This window comes from Xyrauchen texanus, chromosome 38 (genome assembly GCF_025860055.1).
Source record: "Xyrauchen texanus isolate HMW12.3.18 chromosome 38, RBS_HiC_50CHRs, whole genome shotgun sequence".
Classification (NCBI taxonomy): domain Eukaryota; kingdom Metazoa; phylum Chordata; class Actinopteri; order Cypriniformes; family Catostomidae; genus Xyrauchen; species Xyrauchen texanus.
This window is the reverse complement of record NC_068313.1, coordinates 29381317-29403864: the sequence shown is the minus strand read 5'-3', so window position 1 is coordinate 29403864 and position 22548 is coordinate 29381317. Positions and strand designations below refer to the sequence as shown.

The following is a 22548-nucleotide window of genomic DNA, read 5'->3' as shown; positions in this document are numbered from 1 at the left end:
CATCGGAGTGGAAATGTTTTGAACAGAGGGTGAAGGCCTTCCCAAGCAGGTAGTAGCGGAGAGTGAGGATTACCCACTCTATGGCCAGACACTCCTTTTCTATCGTGGTGTATCTAGTATCTCTTAACGAGAGCTTTTGGCTAATGTACAGCATGGTGGGCTTCTCACCCTCCACTAACTCGGACAACACAACCCCCAACCCCCAACCCCCCGTCCAATGCATCTGTCTGTAGTACAAAAGGGAGAGAGAAGTCAGGGGAATGTAACAGTGGAATGCCACAGAGTACGGCTTTTACTTGTAAGAAAATCTGTTGACACGGCTCCATCCTGAACTGGGTCTGGCACACCCTTTTAGTGAGATTAGTCAGAGGGCTGGTGACCTCCGAATAATTAGGCACAAACCTCTGATAAAAGCCCAGATACAGTACTTCCCACCCACCCAATTGCACACTTCTTTGGATTTGCCGTGTGTTCCGCCTCAGCAACCTCAGGACAGCCCTCAGATGCTGGATCTGCATTTAGACACAATGTTCACTTTTCTATAATCCACAAAAAACCGGACTGATGCATCACTGGCCTAATTACTGTGGGATTCTTCTATTACACCCATTTCAAGCATAGCCCTCAATTTCTCCCACATCACCTTTTTTGTGTTCGGGTAAATGGTAGGGATGACTGCGTACCACTACCCCTGGGGTCGTTTCGATATGGTGCTGTATGAGATTCATATGCCCGGGAAGAGGCAAGAACACATCAGATAATTCTCCTTGCAACCTGGCAACCTCCTCGATTTGCGACGGTGAGAGGTGGTCTCCACAGGGAACCCGGGTGACTCGATCTGTGATTTTTAAATTCACCTCCTGACTGAGCTCCTCCCTCTCTGGGAACACAATCACCAAAGTCAAGAGAACTGCCTCCCTCCATAGTTTTAAAATGTTGAGGTGGTAAATCTGATGTGCTCCACCTCTATCTGTTCACATGACCTCATAATCGACTTCCCCGACTCGCTGTGTGACATAAAAGGGCACTTTCCACTTTACAAGTAATTTAGAGCTTGATCCAAACATCTATTTATTTAAAAGAATAGTTCACCCAAAAAGTAAAGCTATGTTAATATTTACTCACACTTTTGTCATTCCAATCCCATATGACTTTCTTCCATGGATCACAAAAGGAGATATTTTGAATAAAGTTCTGTTGCTCTTTTATAATTAAATCTGTTCCTAAAACAAAGCTATTGATGGAGATAAGAACACTTGAAAAATAGTGCATCGAGTCTACTTTTATGATACTTTTATGGTGCTTTTGCATCCTTTTTGAAGTGTGAAAGCTCCAGTCTCCATTCATTGTAAATGCATAACAAAGTTACCAGTGCAATCTTTATTATTGTTATTATTATTATTATTTTGGGGTGAAAAGACATACCCACATGTTTTCGTGAGATTCACCCATAGACTAAAAAGAATCCATAAATCCTGATACATCGACTTTTTTAGTTCTTTCTTTGTGGTTGTTTGCAAGTGTCCCAATATCAAGACAAGTGAGTGAACCAAAATATTTTTTTTACTACATCAGTGTGGATATTATTATATCTGTTTAGCTAAATACCTGATAGAACATCAATCATTAATTGAATTAACCTTTGGAGAATGACCCCCTAAACTCATCAAGCCCACATGAGACTGTCATGGCACAACACCTTGCAGCATAGCCTTCCAGTATTGTGTCCTAGAGCCACTGCCTGCAAAATGACCAAATATATCCCACCAAAGAGCTCTTGACTGTATTTGCATTGCTATATTCCAGTGCTGTTGCATGACATGCTCTGCAGATACTATTGCAAATCAATTCATTTATGGTAACAGTTGAACAAAAACTGAAATGAAAATTCTGTTGTAATTTAAAGCAATTACGACTATTTTCTCGCAACTGGGAGTTTATATCTCGTACATATCAGAAATAAAGTCACTTAGCCATCACTTTCATTGTATGGAAAAAAGATGCAATCAAAGTGAGGGACTATAGTGAGGGACTACTATTAAGATGAAACAAAAAATGGAAGAGAAAATGTTAATGAAAATCAGATTTTCATCGTATTTCCTCCCTGATTACGAGAATCCATCCAACCCATTATTCATTCAAGATTTCAATTTATCATTCACAGGTTACACTTCCACCCACTAAATATCCTCATGGAGACATGTAACACTGACAGGCGTCAAGTTCACAGAATGAAAATTGAACCATTTATCACTGTTTGTGTATGTGTCATGGATACACATTGTGTATGTGTCATGAATGTTGATTTCTCTGATGGTGAATTCCATCTGATTGATTGTTTTCGTTATATGTCAAATTAAGCTAAAATATACCATTAGTCATGTTGGAGCTACACACACACACACACACACACACACACACACGCACAAAAACAAACACTTTTTGACTGCATCCCATCCCGCAATGATTACAAATATACTATCAACAAGAGAATCTCTTATATTTAAATATGCATATACAGTATAATGGAACTATTTTTTTCATGTTATTTTTTCCAAGATTGTGAGAACATAGGGTAGACATATACTCAAAAAATATTTTGGCCTACATTTATTCATTTAGCCTACTTTGCAGCCATATATATATATATATATATATATATATACAAAAGTTAGTTCCGATCTGATTGGATGAGAGACATTCCATGAGCCCTGATGGTCTGACACCATCAGCACCCGGATCCTTCACTGTGTATCACTCCGCTTGTGTTCATCATCTAAACTTAAGTGTAAGGGCAGTGCATATGTGTTAAGAGCTAATGTAGGCTATGTGTCTCTTTTTACATCTTATTTTGTTTTACATTACATATGTTAGCCATTGGTTACATACTGTTTAAAATGGCGAAGGACATTGCGGTTTCTATAGGGAATGACCCTTGCGCACCGGCTACTGTGAAATCAAGAGGAATACCCCTGCGTGGACGGCAATTTTACCACTGAGAAAGCTGATCTTACGAAAGCTGACAGCATCTCTGCTTGGGTGTGGCAACAGGAGCACACGCTCCGTCTCTCTCTCTCGCTCTCTCTCTCTCTCTCTCTCTCTCTCACACACACACACACACACACATCCATCCATCCATCCTTGTTTATCCAATAACTTTGACGCATCATTTGGTTTGATCCAGCAAAGGCAGATTCTGATTGGTTAGTCTATAATGTAGTTCCATGCACAAATGTGTTTTTATGACTGTACTCAGTTTTACCAAATTTTTTTAAATGTACTTGTTCATTGAACTGTTGTGTATAAGCAAAATCACACACGCAATCATGTCATATGGCCCTAAATCAGCACTGCTGTGATTACCTATGGCCTCGTGCCTGCGGCTGAATCACAGCAGTGCTGATATAGGGCCATATCTTGCTTGTGTGATATTGCTTATATATATATATATATATATATATATATAGTATTTAAATCCTATCCAAAAAATTAATGAATTCCAGGGTTTTGTAGCTTGTCTTAAATGAAAAAAATATGTAGCAGTTAGTACATGTATAGCGGCTCTTGACTCTTTTACATGGCTGCGACCAGCAGAAGTCCTTAGCATATGGTGTTTTGAGAGATTCGTCTTTTTGCGAAGCAATTGATTCAATTAATTCGAAGATTCGGAAAGCTTTGTTTCACCCATTAATAAAAAAGAATCTAAGGAAGGTTAGTATGCAACAAACCAAAACAAAACAAACCCCCAAATAATACCCATTTAATTAAACATGCAACTCTAATAATAACCACACTAATATGCAACTTAATCATTAAAACTACTGCAAAAAGTTATGAACCTGTGAATTAGGGTCCCTCCTGTCTGACTAAAATGGTATGGGCCAATTTCCTGTTGGAGAACAACAAAGTATAAAAGTGGAGCCAAGCTACTATCTCCCATTTTGCTCGATTGCATGCTGCAGTGGTCTTGTTCATCACTTCACAGTTGAGTTGGACTTGTCTAAAATGGCTTAGCAGGTAGTAGCAAAGTGTGCACCCTTGTGCAATGTGCATATACTTAATTTTTTTGGTAAACACAGATTTAAAGTTGTCTTGTCCTGTGTGATTATTTGAACCTGTTTGAAATGTGTACGTAAATCATTTACTTAATTTAACAGAATAAATGAAACGCACTGTTTAACCAGGCATCGCATTATTAATATAAGTGGTGATCTACATGCCTGTCAGTGCAGAGAACAGAGATTGTCTGCATTAATTAACTGAGCATATTGAATTATTGATACTCACCGACCCTTTTTCTGTGTTGGGCTAGGCCATCTCTCACATTCTGACTGGGTAGTGCACACAGTATTACATTTTGGATCATTTTATTGTGTGAATCTTTCTGGAGCAGAATGTCTGCTAGATTTTTCTGTTTGAACTGTTCTACCATCTTCAGGCTTGATAAAGATAATTTGATCTCAAATAGACAATCTCAAATAGAAACTGCCATTTTAAAAAGTGGAATAAGATACGTTTTAAGATATTTGTTTAAAGTTTGGTTTGAGTAGCATTTGGTTTGTTCAAAATTTGTATCTATTGAGAACATCCATTTACAGAACTTGAGGTCTGTTTAAATTATTTTGTTCAGAATTGAATATTAGCTATTCGAATCAGAAAGAGCTTTATTGCCTAGTGTGCTCATGTACACTCCTGGTGATAGGAGAATCAAGCAAGCAAGTGCACAGAACACTACAGTGAGAGAATATAAAACAAGGTAAGAGAATAAATAGTATAACATAGAATGGTGAATGTGCAAGTGGTAATATATGTGCAAGGAGTATGTTCAGTTATTTAATTAAATATGAGTGAATTTAAATGTACATGACATGTTTATACATTATTGCACTATGGGAGTCCTGAAGGCAGTTTAATTGTTCATGTGGTAAATGGCCTGAGGGTAAACTGTTCTTGTCCCTGGATGTCCTAGCGCTGAGTGCTCTGTAGCGCTGGTCAGAGGGCAACAGTTAAAAAAGGGAGTGGGCAGGGTGTGTGGGGTCCAGAGTGATTCCACCTACACTTTTCTTTTTCACTCTGGAGATGTAAAGGTCTTTGAGGGTGTGCACCAATAATCCTGTCAGCTGTCCTGACTGTTGTAGTTTCCTTCTGTCTGATTTTGTGGCTGAACCAAACAAGACAGTTATAGATGTACACAGGACAGACTAAATGACGGCCGAGTAGAACTGAATCAGCAGCTCCAGTGGCTGGTTGAACTTCCTCAGCTGGTGAAGAAAGTACAACCTCTGCTGGGATTTCTTCACAATGGAGACTATGTGGGTATCCCACTTCAGGTCCTGAGAGATGGTAGAGCCCAGGAACCTGAAAGACTGCACAGTATGCAATAACAGTAATAAATAGTAAAATAGAATAGTATTATGCAATTTTTAAGCCATTCTTCTAAAGTCTGAACTTAACCTCTGATAGGTATTGCATTCTAAATTGTTTTCACCATGATTCACCGGTTTTCCTTTTGTGTTATAGCTCTACAATAGACACAACTAAGAAAATACAAGATGTTCTTCAAGAATTTCATGGAGATAGGATTATGGCCAAGTATAACACTGAAGTGGTACAGTAGCTCTTTATGCTGTATCTGATTATATATATCACATAAATGTTGTCAAGCACACTATATTACTTTGAGCATGGTAAGCAAAAAATGCTATACTTGACTATGTTATGATGAGATGAAATAAACTGAAATTAGTCCCATTTGATGAGTATTTGGTAATGAAATCTTTGTGGTTTACATGACTGTTTGGTGTCCATTTATTGAATTTATCAATTACTTGTAATTTATGCTTCGTAGAAGCCGGAAATCCTCAGTATGGTCCTTTTTTCAGTTTTACAGCCGGATTAAACTGTTACTAGGAGTATTAAGTATAATGGGAGTAACAATGGGAACACTGTTATCAGCAGGACATTGACTTTGAGGTCTTCAAGCTCTCCATGGATGCCTTCCAGGTGAATTCATTGTTATACTATATATCTATCAGGATATTTATCTTTATACTGTGTATTTACTGTACACTGAGGTTGGCTACACACTGTATGCCCATACAAACTCAGAGAAGATATATTGTGTATTCCATATTCACAGTAATTCCATTAAAAAATGTATACTTTCACAAATACATTTACATTTATGCATTTGGCAGATGCTTTTATCCAAAGCGACTTACAGGGACAATCCCCCCAGAGCAACCTGGAGTTGAGTGCCTTGCTCAAGGATGCTATGGTGGTGGCTTTGGGGATAGAACCAGTGACCTTCTGATTAAAAGTTATGTGCAACCGTAAGCAAGTCACTCCAGCCGCCCCCCGCGTCGCTCCTTCTTCCCACAGGATTGAGGACGATGCGGCTGGTGATGGAGGCGATTCGGGGATGGCAGCGGGTGCAGCTCCGCCAGGTACGCCCCCTCGGACCACCCGCACCCCGGCACGCTCGTTGATTCCCGTCCCCGCTCGAGGTGGCGGTGACTCGCCTCACAGCCAGTCTGCCTACCTTCTTGCGATGGAAGCAGATGAGTTCGCCGCGACATCGGAGGGCGTGGGCTCTGATGCTGAGGGCTCCTCTGGGCTGCCGCCTTTGGGCTTGCACGCCCAGAAGGAGGCCGACGCACAGATGTCCGATATGCTTTCCCGGGCAGCCAACAGCGTGGGCCTGGATTGGGACCCTCCATCCTCCCCACAGCCATCACGGCTGGACAGTTGGTTCTTGGGCGTGGAGCGCCGCTCACAGACTCACCCCCCCGGTTCCTTTCTTCCCGGAGGTGCATGACGAGCTGACGTCTTCGTGGAGAGCACCCCTCTCCACTCGTCGCACCGCCACCTGCTCATCCGCCCTCGCCACCCTCGACGGCGGAGCACGCCACGGGTACACGGAGATCCCCCAGGTGGATAGAGCTGTTGCGCTCCACTTATGTCCCGGAAGCACTACCACCTGGCGGGGCCGCCCTGTACTCCCTTCCCGGTCCTGTAGAGCAACATCCTCGCTCACCGCGAAGGCCTACAGCGCTACCGGATGTGCCGCTTCCACCCTGCATGCCATGGCTCTCCTGCAGGTCCACCAAGCCAAGGCACTTCGCAACATGCACGGGGGTGGCCCTGATCCCGACACGCTGCAGGAACTGCGCTCAGCAACCAACCTCGCCCTGAGTCACATGAAGGTCACAGCGCAGGCACTCGGGCAGGCGATGGCCACTCTGGTGGTCCAGGAACGTCAGCAATGGCTGGACTTGGTTGAGATGCATGAAGCTGACAAGACTCGCTTCCTCAAGGCCCCTGTCTCCCAGTTCGGCCTCTTCGGTGACACCGTTGAGGACTTTGCCCAGGAGTTCTCCCTGGTGAAGAAGCAGATGGAGGCCATTTCGCACATCATGCCGCGCCGCAAGCTTGCCGCCACGGCCCAGGCCCCACCTGCTCGCCGAGGGCGTCCTCCCGCGGCCAGAAGACCTTCTGCTCCGCCCCAACCTGGGCCCAGCTCTCAGCCCCGCCGTCGAGCAGACCGCAGGAAGCGTACGCCCCCTGCCTCACAGACCCCTTTGAGGACCCGGAAGGCTCCCAAGCGTCCCTGAGACAGCGGACCCAGAGGACGAGAAGTTAGCTCTGGAGGTGGTAAGACCACTCCGCCCCCCGGTGGAGGGCCAGGAGGAGAATCTTTTGTTTTTTTCATTTCCTGACGGGGGTTGCGGTACCCAAATTCTCAATAAAAGAGCTATTTCCTTTACCTCTGGGTCACATGGCCCGAAAATGCCGTTCTCACAGCACTTTGCTTTCAGGCCTCAGCCCCACGGCTGTTCCCTGGCCGGCCGGTTCAGACGAGTCCAGAGGACGCCAGCATCAGACCTCCTCCTCAGTCACGAACCCGCCCCCTGCCAGGTGCGCGGAACAAGGTAAGTGCTTTGAGTTTATTCTCAGCACCAGAGCCTCGGGATGCCACAGCGCCTCCCGACGCCGCGTTACCTGTTCCGCACCGCTGCGATGCCATGTGCAACGGGCGCGCAGCCGCAGGCCGGTGGAACCGAGGCCCGTTGCGCTGGCACATCAACTGCCTAGAGCTGCTGGCCGTTTTTCTTGCCCTGAAGAAATTTCTTCCATTGATTCGTGGCAAGCATGTCCTAGTCAGGACAGACAGCACCACGGTGGTGGCCTACATAAACCGCCAAGGCGGAGTACGCTCCCTCCACATGTCACAGCTCGCCCGTCGTCTCCTCCTTTGGAGTCAGCAGCGACTGGAGTCACTGCACGCCACTCACATCCCCGGCAACCTCAATGTGATAGCGGACGCCGCTGTCAAGGCAAAACTTGCCCGGCGGAGAGTGGAGGCTCCACCCCAATCGGTCCAGCTGATTTGGAACAGGTTCGGCAAGGCCCAGGTAGACCTGTTTGCCTCCCAGGAAACCTCCCACTGTCCGCTCTGGTATGCCCTCACAGAGGCTCCCCTTGGGACAGATACTCTGGCGCACAGCTGGCCCATGGGGCTGCGCGAGTACGCTTTTCCCCCAGTGAGCCTTCTTGCACAGGTGCTATGCAAGGTCAGGGAGGACAAGGAGCAAGTCACTCTGGTGGCCCCCTACTGGCCCAACCGGACGTGGTTTTCAGATCTCACGCTCCTCATGACAGCCCCTCCCTGGCGAATTCCCCTGAGGAAGGACCTTCTTTCTCAGGGACGGGGCACACTCTGGCATCCGCATCCAGACCTCTGGAATCTCCACGCCTGGTCCCTGGACGGACGCGGAGGATCTAGCCGCCTACCTTCGGCCGTCATAGACACTATTAACCAAGCCAGAGCCCCTTCGACCAGGCATCTTTACGCCCTGAAGTGGCGTCTGTTCGCGGACTGGTGTTCTTCCCGAGCCGAAGACCCGCAGAAGTGCGCAGTTAGGTCAGTGCTTGTGTTTCTTCAGGAGAGGCTGGAGAGGAGGCTGTCCCCCTCGACCCTCAAGGTGTATGTTGCAGCTATCGCGGCCCACCACGACATGGTAGACGGCAAGTCTCTTGGTAAGCACGACTTAATCGTCAGGTTCCTAAAAGGTGCCCGGAGGATGACTCCCTTCCGGCCTAACCTGTTTCCCTCCTGGGATCTCTCGGTCGTCCTTATGGGACTCCGGAGACCCCCCTTCGAGCCGCTTGACTCAGTTGGACTCAGGGCCCTCTCTCTCAAGACCGCCCTGCTGATCGCGCTCGCTTCCATCAAGAGGGTCGGGGACCTGCATGCGTTTTCTGTTAGCGACTCTTGCCTGGAGTTCGGTCCGGCGGACACTTTCGTGATCCTAAGACCGCGACCGGGCTACGTGCCCAAGGTTCCTACCACACCCTTCAGGGATCAGGTGGTGAACCTGCAAGCGCTGCCCCGGGAGGAGGCAGACCCAGCCCTTTCACTGCTGTGTCCAGTACGTGCCTTACATATTTACCTGGACCGCACACAAAGCACCAGACGCTCTGAGCAGCTCTTCGTCTGCTTTGAGGGACAGCAGAAAGGGAATGCTGTCTCCAAGCAGAGACTCGCCCACTGGGTTGTCGACGCCATTTCCCTGGCTCATCACACCCAGGCCGTGCCCCCCCCCTTTGCGGGTCCAAGCCCACTCCACCAGGAGTGTTGCGTCCTCGTGGGCACTGGCTAGGGGCATTGCCCTAGCAGACATTTGTAGAGCAGCGGGCTGGGCAACACCTAACACATTTGCGAGATTCTACAATCTCCGAGTTGAGTCAGTATCGTCCCATGTTCTCTCAGGTACCGAGCCCGTAGAACTTGGTGGCACGTCCACGATCTGACCGGGTGAATCGCTTGCACCCAGCACCCTTCCCCCTAACCAGGGGAAACAGTGCGCCTTCTTTCCCAGGAGATCCCAGGTTTGGGACACTGGTTGACTCCTCCCAAGCCCTCGTGGGTCACAGTTCTGCGGAGGAACTCGCCGACCCAAACCACTGCGGGTACCACTAGCTACCCTGTACTGGTATAGGTGCCCCACAGGTAAGGCCTCCTGTTCGGACTCCCCCTGTGTGTAAAACCATGGTTCTGTCCCCTCACGAGAGTTGACTCCGTGTTTTCCTTAGGCAGTTACAGCTGCCTCGGGTGCCGTGCTGTATGCTTCCCCCCTCTGCGAGGCTGGATCTACCACCGCACTACTGTTCCGCATAAGACCTAAGTATAGGCCATGCGATGTATTTGCCACTCAAAATTTGCCTCCCCTCCTGGGTGGGTGTGGCCTCCGCAGGGTCTTCTCCGCCCTAATAAGGGCTAAGACCCCCTTCCCTCAATGCGCGTAAGGGCCCCGGCCGTAGTTGCTCTATGCGAGAAACATAGAGAGAAAACACGTTCCCATGTTGGCGGCCGTCACCTTGTTCCCCCCTCCAGGGTAACGATATCCTGATGGCTTAAATGGGGCATTGGGGAAGGGTACGTGCAGCCTGATACAGTTGGTTGTTCTGCACGTAGGAATACCTGCTCGCTCCTGTATCAGCGGATCACGTACACGGCTCAGCGCATGGCTCTTTTTAAGTGGACCCCTAGTGTCGCTTCTCTGACACAACGTGGAGAGAGCGACAGAAGGGGAACGTCTAGGTTACGTATGTAACCTCCGTTCCCTGATGGAGGGAACGAGACGTTGTGTCTCCCCTGCCATGTCGCTGAGCCGAGCCCCTGTTGTGGCCGGACCATTTCCGGCTCCTCAGAAAAATCCTGAATGAACTCCCGTATTTGCGCTGCTTAAATACCCGTATGTCCGGGGGCGGGACATGCAAATACTGGTTGCCAACTCTCATTGGCCTTTTTTCATAGTTCAGAGGTGAATATCGGCGCTCAAGAGAGACACCTAGTGTCGCTTCTCTGACACAACGTCTCGTTCCCTCCATCGGGGAACGGAGGTTACATGATTTCTCTGATGTGGAAGAGCAACCTGAAGTTAAGAGCTCTAAGGTGGTTTTGGGCATTTAAACCACTAATGTGAATATTGTCAATTCTCAATGTCAATGATGATTATTATACAGCCATGAAAATCTTAAATATTAAAGGGATTGTTCACCCAAAAATTTTAATTACATCATCATTTACTCACCCTCATGCCATCCCAGATGTGCATGACACTCTGGGATGGTCCATATAATGCATGTGAATGGTGGCCAGAACTCTGAATGTCCAAATATCACAAAGGCAGCATAAAATTAATCCATTAGACTCCAGTGGGTTATACAATGTCTTCTGAAGGGATACAATTGGTTTTGGGTGAGAACAGACCAGATGTAACACCTTTTTCTCAATAAATCTTGACAGCAGTCTCCTTGGCGGTTAAGCACTAGGAGGTGTAATCGAGCTTTATTTATTTAGCAGAAGAAAGTCAGTCATACACATCTTGGATAGGATGAAGGTGAGTAAATGATGAAAGAATTTGCATTCTTGGTTTCCACACTAATATAAGAACATTAGGCTGTGCTGCCATCTACTGACAAGTTTAGCATATTTCCTTTGTCGCATTTTTTGTTTTTTATCACTTTATCATTGCAATTCTAGGTTGATCATCTGAGAGCCCTGTATCAAAAGGCAGAAACTATTCCTGATGTTGAACTGTAGCAATTATTGATAACCTCTGCATGAGCTGTTGTCTTGCTCATACAATGCAAAAATGCTTGCTTGTGAAATGCTGTTGATGCCAAAAATAATACATATGCACAACAATAGACTAGTTTTTATTAAATTGTAATAATTGATTGAATTGTCTTCTTGAGAGAATCTGTCCTTGGCTTAGTTGTTGGTTTTCATGGCGACACCTTTTTTAGGATGCCTTATAAAAGAGTTGAGATTGCACTCTGACTTGGAAGATTCTCTTTATTTAAAACAATATTACTTAGCAGAGATGGGACCAAGTCACACATGTGCAAGTCTCAAGTAAGTCTCAAGTCTTAACCTTCAAGTCTCAAGTAAGTCCCAAGTATTTTTTTCTTGGGCAAGTCAAGTCAAGTCACAGGCTATGTCAAGTCAAGTCCAAGTCAAGTCACAGGCTATGTCAAGTCAAGTCCAAGTCAAGTCACCTTATTATTGTAATTTTACCTGCAGAATCTGATCATAATAAAGTGAAAAGACAAGATATAAGTAACTGTCAGTAAATTACAATACTCATGTTCAGTAAAATACATCATGGAATCAAACAAAATTGTAACTTCATAAAATTATTTATTTTTCACTTCTGCCAACAGTGTTTGAAATGTTTTAAATTTTCAACATTGAGTCCATAAAACAAATAACAGCTTAACATCCAACAGACTCTCTCAAACACAGTTACGTACATTAAACTTTGTTACATTTCTCCTCTCTCTCTCACACACACTCTCTCTCTCACACACTCTCTCTAACACGCACTCTCTCTCACACACACACTCTCTCTCCCCCACACCCACACTCACTCACTCACTCACTCACTCACTCTCGCGCTCACACACACACACTCACTCTCGCGCTCTCACACTCCCACACCCACACCCACACTCACTCACTCACTCACTCACACAGATCCATAAGCCTATTTTTGCAATGTCTGTGAGTGGGAAACGTTGAGGTACCAGCGCGCGTGAACGTCATGGCAACGTACAAAACAAAGTACCTCGCGCGGGAAACACTTAACGTAAATGCGCGTAACTAACGTAAATCAAGCAGGCTAGTATGCAGCATAAGCCACGAAGTGTTGGCGAAATAAAAAATTAATGGACAGATTTTTTTTCCAGAAAACTTCTTGCACAAAATAAATTCAAGCACTTTCAAGGACCTGTATCTATGTATGTTTATTTTCAAGAACTTTCCAGGGCCTTGAATTTTATTTTTCAGATTCACAAACTTTCAAGGATTTCAAGGACCCGTGGGAACCCTGCTATTATTACATTAGCTAACTACCAACTAACCAGATAAAATTAACAAATTGACAAGCACTTACTGGGCAGAATGGCTCTTCAAATGGCGGATCGAAATTGGAGGTTGTCGCCTGGCTGTCCACGATCTTAACTTTGCATGTCTTGCAAAGCGCTGTTCGTCTTTTGCCATCTTGATAATAATTTTTGAAGCCGAAAGCGATGACCCTCGGTAACGTTACCCCTCCGGCTGACATGTTGATGTGTTATCTGATCTAAGTGGGCGTGGTGTGTAAGGTACGAGAGGGCATGGCTGATGATAGCCTACAGTGTCGTGATCCAGTCATGACAAAACTATTCTCAGCCTGCGCTCCAGCTGGATCAATTTTATTTTTTTAAATAATTTATATATTTTATATTCAAACTGAAAACATGATGTGATTAACACTCATTCAAGTCTTTGTGTCTCAAGTCAAGTCAAGTCCCGAGTCTTTAACTTCCAAGTCCGAGTCAAGTCTCAAGTATTTTATTTTTTGTCAAGTCAAGTCTCAAGTCATAAAAATAGCGACTCGAGTCGACTCGAGTCCAAGTCACCAAGTCACAAGTCCCCATGTCTGTTACTTAGTATCCAGTTATATGCTTATTGCATTGACATCAAATACTGTATTTTGATGGTTTAACTTGGGGTTTTAGATGAATTAAGCTTTCTTATATAAAAAGTCTTATTGTGGTTAATCATTAGCAAAAACTGGCAAAAGAAATCATTGTTACTGTGATAACTCCATACTGTTTATTATAAAAAATTATAGGCTTATGTCTTGCTTCATTCTTCACCCTGGAGTTTTAAGTTAGAAATAGTATTATTTCTAATGGCATCACAAGACTGCAAAATATACAATCAATTGTTCATCAGGTAAAGTAACAAGAAAACATTGTTAGTTGCTCGCCTCAACTGTACTCGCATTACTTTTCTGAGCTTGCATTTCCACTGCAGTTTACTGCCCCTCAACGTGGATTGGATTATAGGATGATCATCATAGTTGCACCGCCTCTACTGCCGTGACACCATAAACAATAACATGACCGCTAGCTGTTAACTACTAGCTCATTGTGCTGCATAAAGCAGTTGTTGCATGGTGATTTTACACAAGTGAAACCGTTAAATTGGCTTGGTTGTTTTAGAAGCAAGCTTCCAGTAGCTGGTCAACTAAATAAAGTGAAGCTTTCAAGCAGATTATAGAGTTAACGTAACAAAACGTACCATCCTCCATCATGGCTGAGACCAGGGCACTCTCCCTCCCATTGATCACCGGTTGAGATGGCGTCCATTTGGTCGAACTACTTCCACTCTTCCTTGATGGTTCTGTAGTCACTTTTTTTTACTTTTCCCTACACTTTTGTCTGGTGGTAGCCGTGTGCAGCCAACAGCTGAGACACTTCCTGAGAGACTTTTTCGTTTTGCTCATCGTTAACGAGTAGACCGTCTGCGCTTCGTTTATAGACCACAGCTTGGTTTTATGCACAGCCATTACATTTTTTACAATTCGAAATTCACTTTAACAAATGATACCGTTTTCGCAGTTGCTAACTTTAAAACTAGCGGGTTGATGTCGCGTGTCGGAAATCCAGCGATGCAGGTAGTGACGATTCTCCCTGATCAATCAGTGATCTGCAGGATTTTTATGTCACATTTAGTATTGGCTTGCTTGGAACCTCCACCGAGGTGGTACTAAAAAAGTACAAAGTACTTTCCACAGTGGAAAACCCCCAAAAAGCGAGCAGAGTCGAGCTGAGTCGTGTTGTACCATGCAGTGGAAAAGCCCCATATGTGTCTATAGTTCATATTTGCATTGTTACAACAACAGCAAACCTAGTGATGTAGTGCTGTATTGTAGGCATTCTTTAAAGGGGTCATGACATGAGAAACCAAATTTGCCTTGATCTTTTGGTATATAAGAGGTCTTTGTATCATTAAAACGTCCTGCAAGTTTAATATTTTAAGACGTCCTCCCCATTCTAAACGAATCATTTATTTAATCAAGCTCAAAATACAGCTCGTTCTGGATTCATGGTTAGAAGTGACGTATCGGTTAGAAGTGACGTAACAGCGTTTGCATATGACCGCCTCCAGCACAAGATAACTACGCTTTAAGCGCAAGACAGCTACGCTCATTTTGTATCGCCGTGCGCCTCACAAGTGTTCAGTCGATGGACAGCGAGCTCTGACAGAGACTACTTGTGCACAGGAAAATTACGATGCCACACAGATGTGCTGTTCCTGGCTGTGGTCAAACAAAACCTCTGAATAAACTGCCGAAAGATCCAGACGTCAGGGAAAAATGGATGCAGTTTATTTTTTGTGGACGCTCCAGTCACGGCAGTGTTAACTTAAGCGTTTGTTCTGTACATTTTAAGGATGACTGTTTTGAGAACAAATCTCAATATGATGCTTTCTTTGCCAGAAAACTGTTGCTCAAAGATAAGTCCGTGCCGACTATTCTGGGAACAACGACGACGCAAACTGTAAGTAGGCCTAATCTATTTTAAACTTTAAACTACTTTTTAAAGCGCAATTTCATTCATTATGAATAATCACAGTGTTTTTACTTAGTTTACTTGCATATTGTTCTGGCTGGGGGCGTCAATAATTGATGCATAGGCACTGACGTTAGCCAATCATAACAGTGGGCGTTAACACTGAAGTCTCAAATGGAAAACGCCCCCAAAACAGACTGTTTGAATCAGAGGATGAGAAACAGGGTGGGAAAAGGTCATAAATCACTAGATTTTAAAAGTTTTTCTTAAAAAAAAATATATTAATACTATAGTTGCACCTAAGGGAACATAATAATACAATAAAAAAAACCATGTCATGACCCCTTTAAATCAAAGGTGCTAAGTGGCACTCTTGGCAGGATTGTCTGCGGCAGAGTTGTTATGGACTAATTTTGCCACCATTCTGGCCCCGCCCCTGGTTGGAATTAATCATTAACATTTTGCTTTGTGGTTGCGGGGTATAGATTTTGGAGGAGATGATGCAGCATATTGACTATGACCATGATGGGAATATTTCTCTTAAAGAGTGGGTCCAGGGTGGCCTGACCACCATACCTCTGCTGGTGCTGCGTAGACTTGAAACTGTGATTACTGAGTGTGCTTTATATCTTCATATGTATTTATTTGTCTGCCCAACAGTCCATCCATCCATCCATCCAAGAATTGGAAATTCAGCTCAGTGGTATTTGCCCACTAGATGGAGACCCACACTCATATTAAATATCTTGCAGCTCTGTCAGCTATAGCTTGTTGTCTGAGAAATGTATTGGCATGGTGTACTGTTTGTTAAAGATGCAGATATGAAAATGCTTTTTAAAACGTATTCCGTTTCCTACCACAGTGGAGTTTTAGAAAACCCTGTATGTGCAGAATACCCTGTTTTTCTCGTAGTTATATTTGTCAGTGTCAAGTCTTTGCAGCATGTCAAGTCTTTCTCTCACACATCCTCTCTCTGTCTTGCGGAATGTAAAAGATGATGTACAGCATGTGTGGAGACTAAAGCACTTTAGTAAACCAGCATACTGTAACCTTTGTCACAATATGCTGATTGGACTGGTCAAGCAAGGCCTCTGCTGCTTCTGTTAGAACAGCACATGTCACATATTTTATAACATTAACTTACATAACAGATCAGTTTCTTATTATTTTTGTCTTATTAAATATTTAAATGATATTATCACAAATAGACACACTCGGCACAGATCATGTTATGCTTTTACATGGAATATAAAGAAGTGTGGCCTCTATTAAATGTCCCAACTTTAGATAATCTATTTCAAAGAACTTAGGTGGGATAATATTGAAAAGTTTTTTAAACATGAAGCAAAAAAATATATATTTTTTTTATTTCATTTATTTAGAACTTAACTGCCAAGATACCAGCTATGTAGATGTCAAATTATTTGAAACCAATGTACATTACTGAAAACTATTGCATGTTGCTTTGTGAATTAAAGGACTTATAGTTTGTAAGTACACCGTTCTGCATCAAATCTTATGTTAAATCCAAGAAAAACAGAGGTTTGTCGAATTGTAGTATTTAAACACCAGCACGCTTGGATCACTGTTGCTTCATGGAGCTTAGACCAAGAGCTTCTTTTCAGCTAATGAAATTAGAAACAAATTCAGCATTGCTAATTACAAGATTAACCTGGTTTAAAGAGAGTACACCAAATACAGCAATGTCTTAATCAAAGCTTTTGCTCATTTGTCTGTTACACGTCTTTCTTTCTTTCTTGTCTTCTTGAGAAACTGTTATATCTACCTGTAGACATTTATGTTATCGCCCTTCACATATTAAAATGTGTCTATTTCTTCACAAATTCACGCAGACACACACAAGCACAATTTTTTTTAATTTTCTGTTAATGAAACCCTTTTTTTAAATAGATTATGCATCATTTCTGGATTTGGAGAACTGTCCAACCAAGTGTGCTAAGTGTCACAAAACCAGCAAATGTTACCAGGCTCAAACAGGCCTTCACTGCGTCTGGTGCCAGATAACTTGTTTTTCAAATTAAGTCTGATTATACATGATTATTACAGTTTTGGGTGCATAAAATGAGGGCCATCTGTTATTACTGGAGGGTTTAAATGATTGTAATGTTAATTATAATGTTAGTATTATTGCTATTATTAATGTTTTGTCATTTTCAGTATATAGTGTCTTGAGTTATTAGTGTACAACAATTGCAATGCACACAATAGAGAGATAGAGAGAGAGAGAGAGATTATTTATTATGTATATGTAATTTTATATATTATGCTGTTTCATTTTTTTACATTTGTGTATAGATTGTAATGTTTCCACTGCTGAAGCTGGGTACATTTTTTCCAATATGACAGATTCCACATATACATGAACATATGTATGATCATCAGTCTGTATGTAAATGATAGCTGTATGTAATCTCATCTGTTGTGATGGTCCCCCTTTTCCCTGCAGCAACACAACAAGTGCGTGTCACATGTTAAACCCAAATGTGACTGTGGATCGCTGAGAGATCACATACTCTCTCCTAACACAATATGCCCTGTTGTAAAATTTATTTTCGCATGTTATTTTTGGAATATGTGGTTACATAAACTTCAGCTATTAAAGACCTAGCATTTGACCTTTAACTACAGGAGAGGCAGTCCACTGTGAGAAAAGACTCCAGCCAATCAGAAATACGGGGGGAAATACAAAGGACCAATTCAGTGTCAGTGGATGGAGGGGGGCTACAGGTCAACGCCACACTCTGACACTTACAGTGTGATGTTATTAAGAAAATACAGTCCCAAATGTACACTACCAGTCAATTTTACACACTTGACTGTATTTTTATTTCTCATGATCTATAAAACCTTTTGACATAAAGGCTAATGCTTAAATGTGCAAACTTAATTTTGTAGAAAGATGCATTTTGCATATTGAAGGCAAAGCAGCCAAAAAGTGCCCAACATAAAAAAGAAACTCCTTCAATATGGATTTGTGTGTACTTCTTGAAAGTTGATGAGAAAATAACCAGAGTGTAATTTAGGCAAAGGGTGGCTACTTTAAAGAGGCTAAAATATAAGTTGGTCACTGCATAATTCCCATACTTCCATTTGTGGTTTACATAGTAATTAAATTGAGACAAAAATAACTATGCAGCTAAACTGTGCTTTTGGGGGCCTGGGTAGCTCAGGGAGTATTGACGCTGACTACCACCCCTGGAGTCGTGAGTTCGAATCCAAGGGTGCTGAGTGACTCCAGCCAGGTTTCCTAAGCAACCCAATGGGCCCGATTGCTAGGGAGGGTAGTGTCACATGGAGTAACCTCCTTGTGGTCACGATTAGTGGTTCTCGCTCTCAGTGGGGCACGTGGTAAGTTGTGTGTCGATTGCGGAGAGTATCATGAGCCTCCATATGCTGGGAGACTCCACAGTGTAATGCACAACGAGCCAGGTGATAAGATGTGTGGATTGACGATCTCAAAAGTGGAGACAACTGAGACTTTTCTTCCATAGTAGTAAGTAGTGGGAATTGTGCATTCCAAATTGGAGAGAAAAGGGGATAAATAAATAAACAAAACTGTGAATTTAAAAGTAAATTAAATACTCCCTAATGCTGACTGTCAGTCACCCCCTCGATGTCTAAGGAGGCTACATCCCTGTTTGCATCTGAAAATCACATTTGCCATGAAGCTAGTTTGCATTCATAAATCATAGCTTGGTTGATGCAACAGTTACGCTGTACTGACCTGATGTGACTTGGCGTTGTCTGAACATAGTAATGACAGAAGGAAAAAGACTAATCATGTCCTGGGTCATCCATCTTACCTGGCAGCAGCTAACCAGTATAATAATCAGGATTATTATTTATAATTAGAGGAAGTAATAGATCACTCCTTACCGGACGGGCAGCTCATTAATTCACCTGGGCCTGCTGGGATTGTTTCGATGGGTCCTGTTTTAAGCGCTTCATCCGTGTCACTGTTCACCGGAAGACAACTCACACTCGCTGGATTAGTTTGTGCGTGTGTTGTCTGTCCAAAACCCCACAACAATCTTGTGGCATTCATTCAGAAAAGTGACTCATGCTCAAAGCATGTCATTAATGATTAAATATAGAGATGATTACTTTGCTAGCTCCAACTTATGAAGTTTGATGTCAAGGGTAGTGCATCATAAGGTTGTACAACATTTTGGAATAAAGTATTATTTTCAGATCTGTTTGAGCTGAAAGTACTCAATATTAGTCTCACGGTGGTGTGTACAAGTATGCTTGTGTTTCTATAATTATGAAGAAGAGAGAGATAAAATCTGGGTCATGAAACAAATCCATTTGCAAACCAATGCTCTAGAATCTTAAAGGGATAGTACATCCAAAAATGTAAATTCTCTCATCATTTACTCACCCAGATTTGTATGAACTCAAATGAAGGTTTTTAGAAGAATTTCTCAGCTCTTTTGGTCTAGCGAATCATTTTGAAGCTACAAAAATCACATAAATCAGCATAAAAGTAATCCAGAAGACTCCAGTGGTTAAATCAATGTCTTCAGAAGTGATAGATGTGGTGAGAAACAGATCAATATTTAAGACCTTTTTCTTTAACTATAAATTCTCCTCCCTGCCCAGTCAATTTCCACTTCAACTTTCACTATCACATTCGTCTTGTGTTTTTGGTGATTCACATTCTTCATGCATATCGCCCCCTACTGGGCAGAGAGAAGAATTTCTTGCAAATATAGAACTTAAATATTGATCTATTTCGCACCCACACCTATCAGATCACTTCTGAAGATATGGATTACTTTTATGATGCCTTTATTTGCTTTTTGGAGTGTCACAGTTTTGTCACACATTCACTTGCATTGTATGGACATACAGAGCTGAAATATTCTTCTAAGTATCATAATGTGTGTTCTGCAGAAGAAAGAAAGTCATTCACATCTGACATGAGGGTGAGTAAATTAGTTTTGGGTGAACTATCACTATAATTCACAATGCTTTCTCTGTTACTCAAATCTGCAGGATCTCATCCATTTGCTTTCTGTCAACACAGTGGAGGCAAACAGGGGTAAATGTGAGAACTGATAAAGATGTGGTCACCTCTAGAAGATTACAGACCAGTTATTTACATATAACATTTGAGTCAATCTGCATATTCTGCAATCTGTAAATAGTATCAATAACTACAGTTTGCTTGACACCAATTGCGTACCATCTGCAGCATCAGTCAATTGAGCAATTTACTGGATGAATTTGAGATAGAATGTTTTGGTGTCAAATTTCCAGTTACAATTCCAAGTTCTATTATTTGTAACCAAAAATAAAGATCCAATCAGATTAACTTCAATTCTGTTTATTAAATTATTGGCATCTTGTGGATCTAATCAGAGCTTTTTGGATCCTAAAGGACAATCTGACTAGATAAGTTTAAATTTGAATGTCATTTTTGGCATTCTATGTATCCGATTAGAGTTTTTTGGATCCTAAAGGAGGATCTAACCAGGTCAGTTTCAATTCAAACAAAATATTTGGCATCCTATAGAAATGGTTTTTGCATTTTTGGCCTCCTATGGATTTAATTAGAGCTTTTTTATCCTAAAGGTAGTTTTAACCAGATCAGTTTAAATTTGAATTGCATTTTTGGCATCCTATATATTCTTTTAGAGCTTTTTGTATCCAAAACAGGACCTAATTAGGTCAGTTTTAATTTGAATTCCATTTTGACATCTTAAGGATCCAGTCCAGTAGTTCACAGTGGAGCATTTGCCATGTTGATGAGATGGTTTTGGTGGCCAATATGTTTTTATATAGCTTTTCCATTTTATTAGGTGACCAAATTACCAAATTCATCTTACCTCTTTTTTTTTCATTTTCATTTCCAAGGGTTGCAGAAGTTGTAAAAGAAGTGTCTAGATGAACTTGGAAGTTAATTTGCTAAATTCTGTCATGTCCATTTGGCTAGGATCTTTTGAAAGTTCCAAAACCTCCTGAACCCATGTCAAGTGTACAACCTTGCCAAGAACGGCCCCAAGCCTGGGTGATTTACAGTTTACTTGTCTTGCTTTCAGAGAAATGTATTGTCACGTTCTCATCTTAGGGTGATAACAGGTAAAGTAATATGCTGTCAAATTCTGTCAGCATTTACTCAGCCTCGTGTCCATACGAGTGACAAATTGTCTTCAAATTGTCTCCTTTTGTGTTCCTCAAAAAAGTCATTTTAATAATTATGGCAGAATTAAATTGGCAGAATTAAATTGGAGGACAAAAATGTTCAACCCAATGCTAACAATATATTGTATATTCAGAAGCTGACTGATGATAACACACATTAATTCATTTGAGTCCCCTGCCTCTCTGTGTTTGCTGTAAATGCAAACATTATTAAAGGGTTAGTTCCCCATCACAAACACAGCAGAGAACATAAGGCAGTGTGTGCATGTCTCCAGTGCTAACAGTCAGCTGGTAGTAATGGATGCATGTTAGTGTTGGTGTGTTGCCACTCCCAGGGCCTTGTGTGATCACGAATACCAACAGTGGTGTCAATCAAGCAAGCACCACCATGAGTGATGAGTTACTGAATGTGTGATTAGTATGCCAGATATGCAGTTACTTTTGAGTTAATTTCACAGCCGTCAGGGTTGTGATGAAATTCAATAAAGCTATATTTAGAAAATTCAGTTCTACAGAGCAATAAAGGAAAAATGTAATTGTGGGACATTGCCATGGAAGTTATACAGAACTCTGTAGATTACACTATCATTCAACCTTGTGCATTACAGTTGTGTTGAGATTAACATTTGAGGAACATTAAATCTTAATTGAAAATTGTCTTATTTTTTTTCCAGTGTCAAAATCAGTACAATGCTTCCATCTATAGCTTGTTTTCTCTACGTAGCAACACTTGCTGAACCAATGGCATACGTTTGAGGTGGGGCTTTTTTTTTTTTTGCAATACAGTTTGGTTATTCTAATGGCGCAGAAATAACACACCTCACCTTTTTAAGATGATTTTCAAGACAAATTAAAAGATAACTAGATTTCATTGATCCCTGAGTGGAAATTTTAAATGTGAAAGGAACAAGGCAGGTTTTTGTGCTCCAATGATCAAATATTTTTTTTTTTTTTTCTGTGTTGCGATTA

At 42.4% G+C, this 22548-nt stretch overlaps 1 protein-coding gene across 1 annotated transcript in view; it reads left to right on the top strand.

The window, feature by feature from the left end:
- The first annotated feature begins 671 nt into the window (after nt 1-671).
- Nucleotides 672-22548, top strand: part of dgkb (diacylglycerol kinase, beta) — an 80498-nt gene continuing 58621 nt past the window's right edge. Inside the window, 11 exon segments of the mRNA XM_052109956.1 lie at nt 672-742; nt 5521-5608; nt 15897-16015; nt 16395-16513; nt 16899-16914; nt 16916-16953; nt 17321-17341; nt 17344-17453; nt 17879-17971; nt 18061-18158; nt 21371-21445. Of these exon segments, the coding sequence (XP_051965916.1) occupies nt 672-742; nt 5521-5608; nt 15897-16015; nt 16395-16513; nt 16899-16914; nt 16916-16953; nt 17321-17341; nt 17344-17453; nt 17879-17971; nt 18061-18158; nt 21371-21445 (848 nt within the window).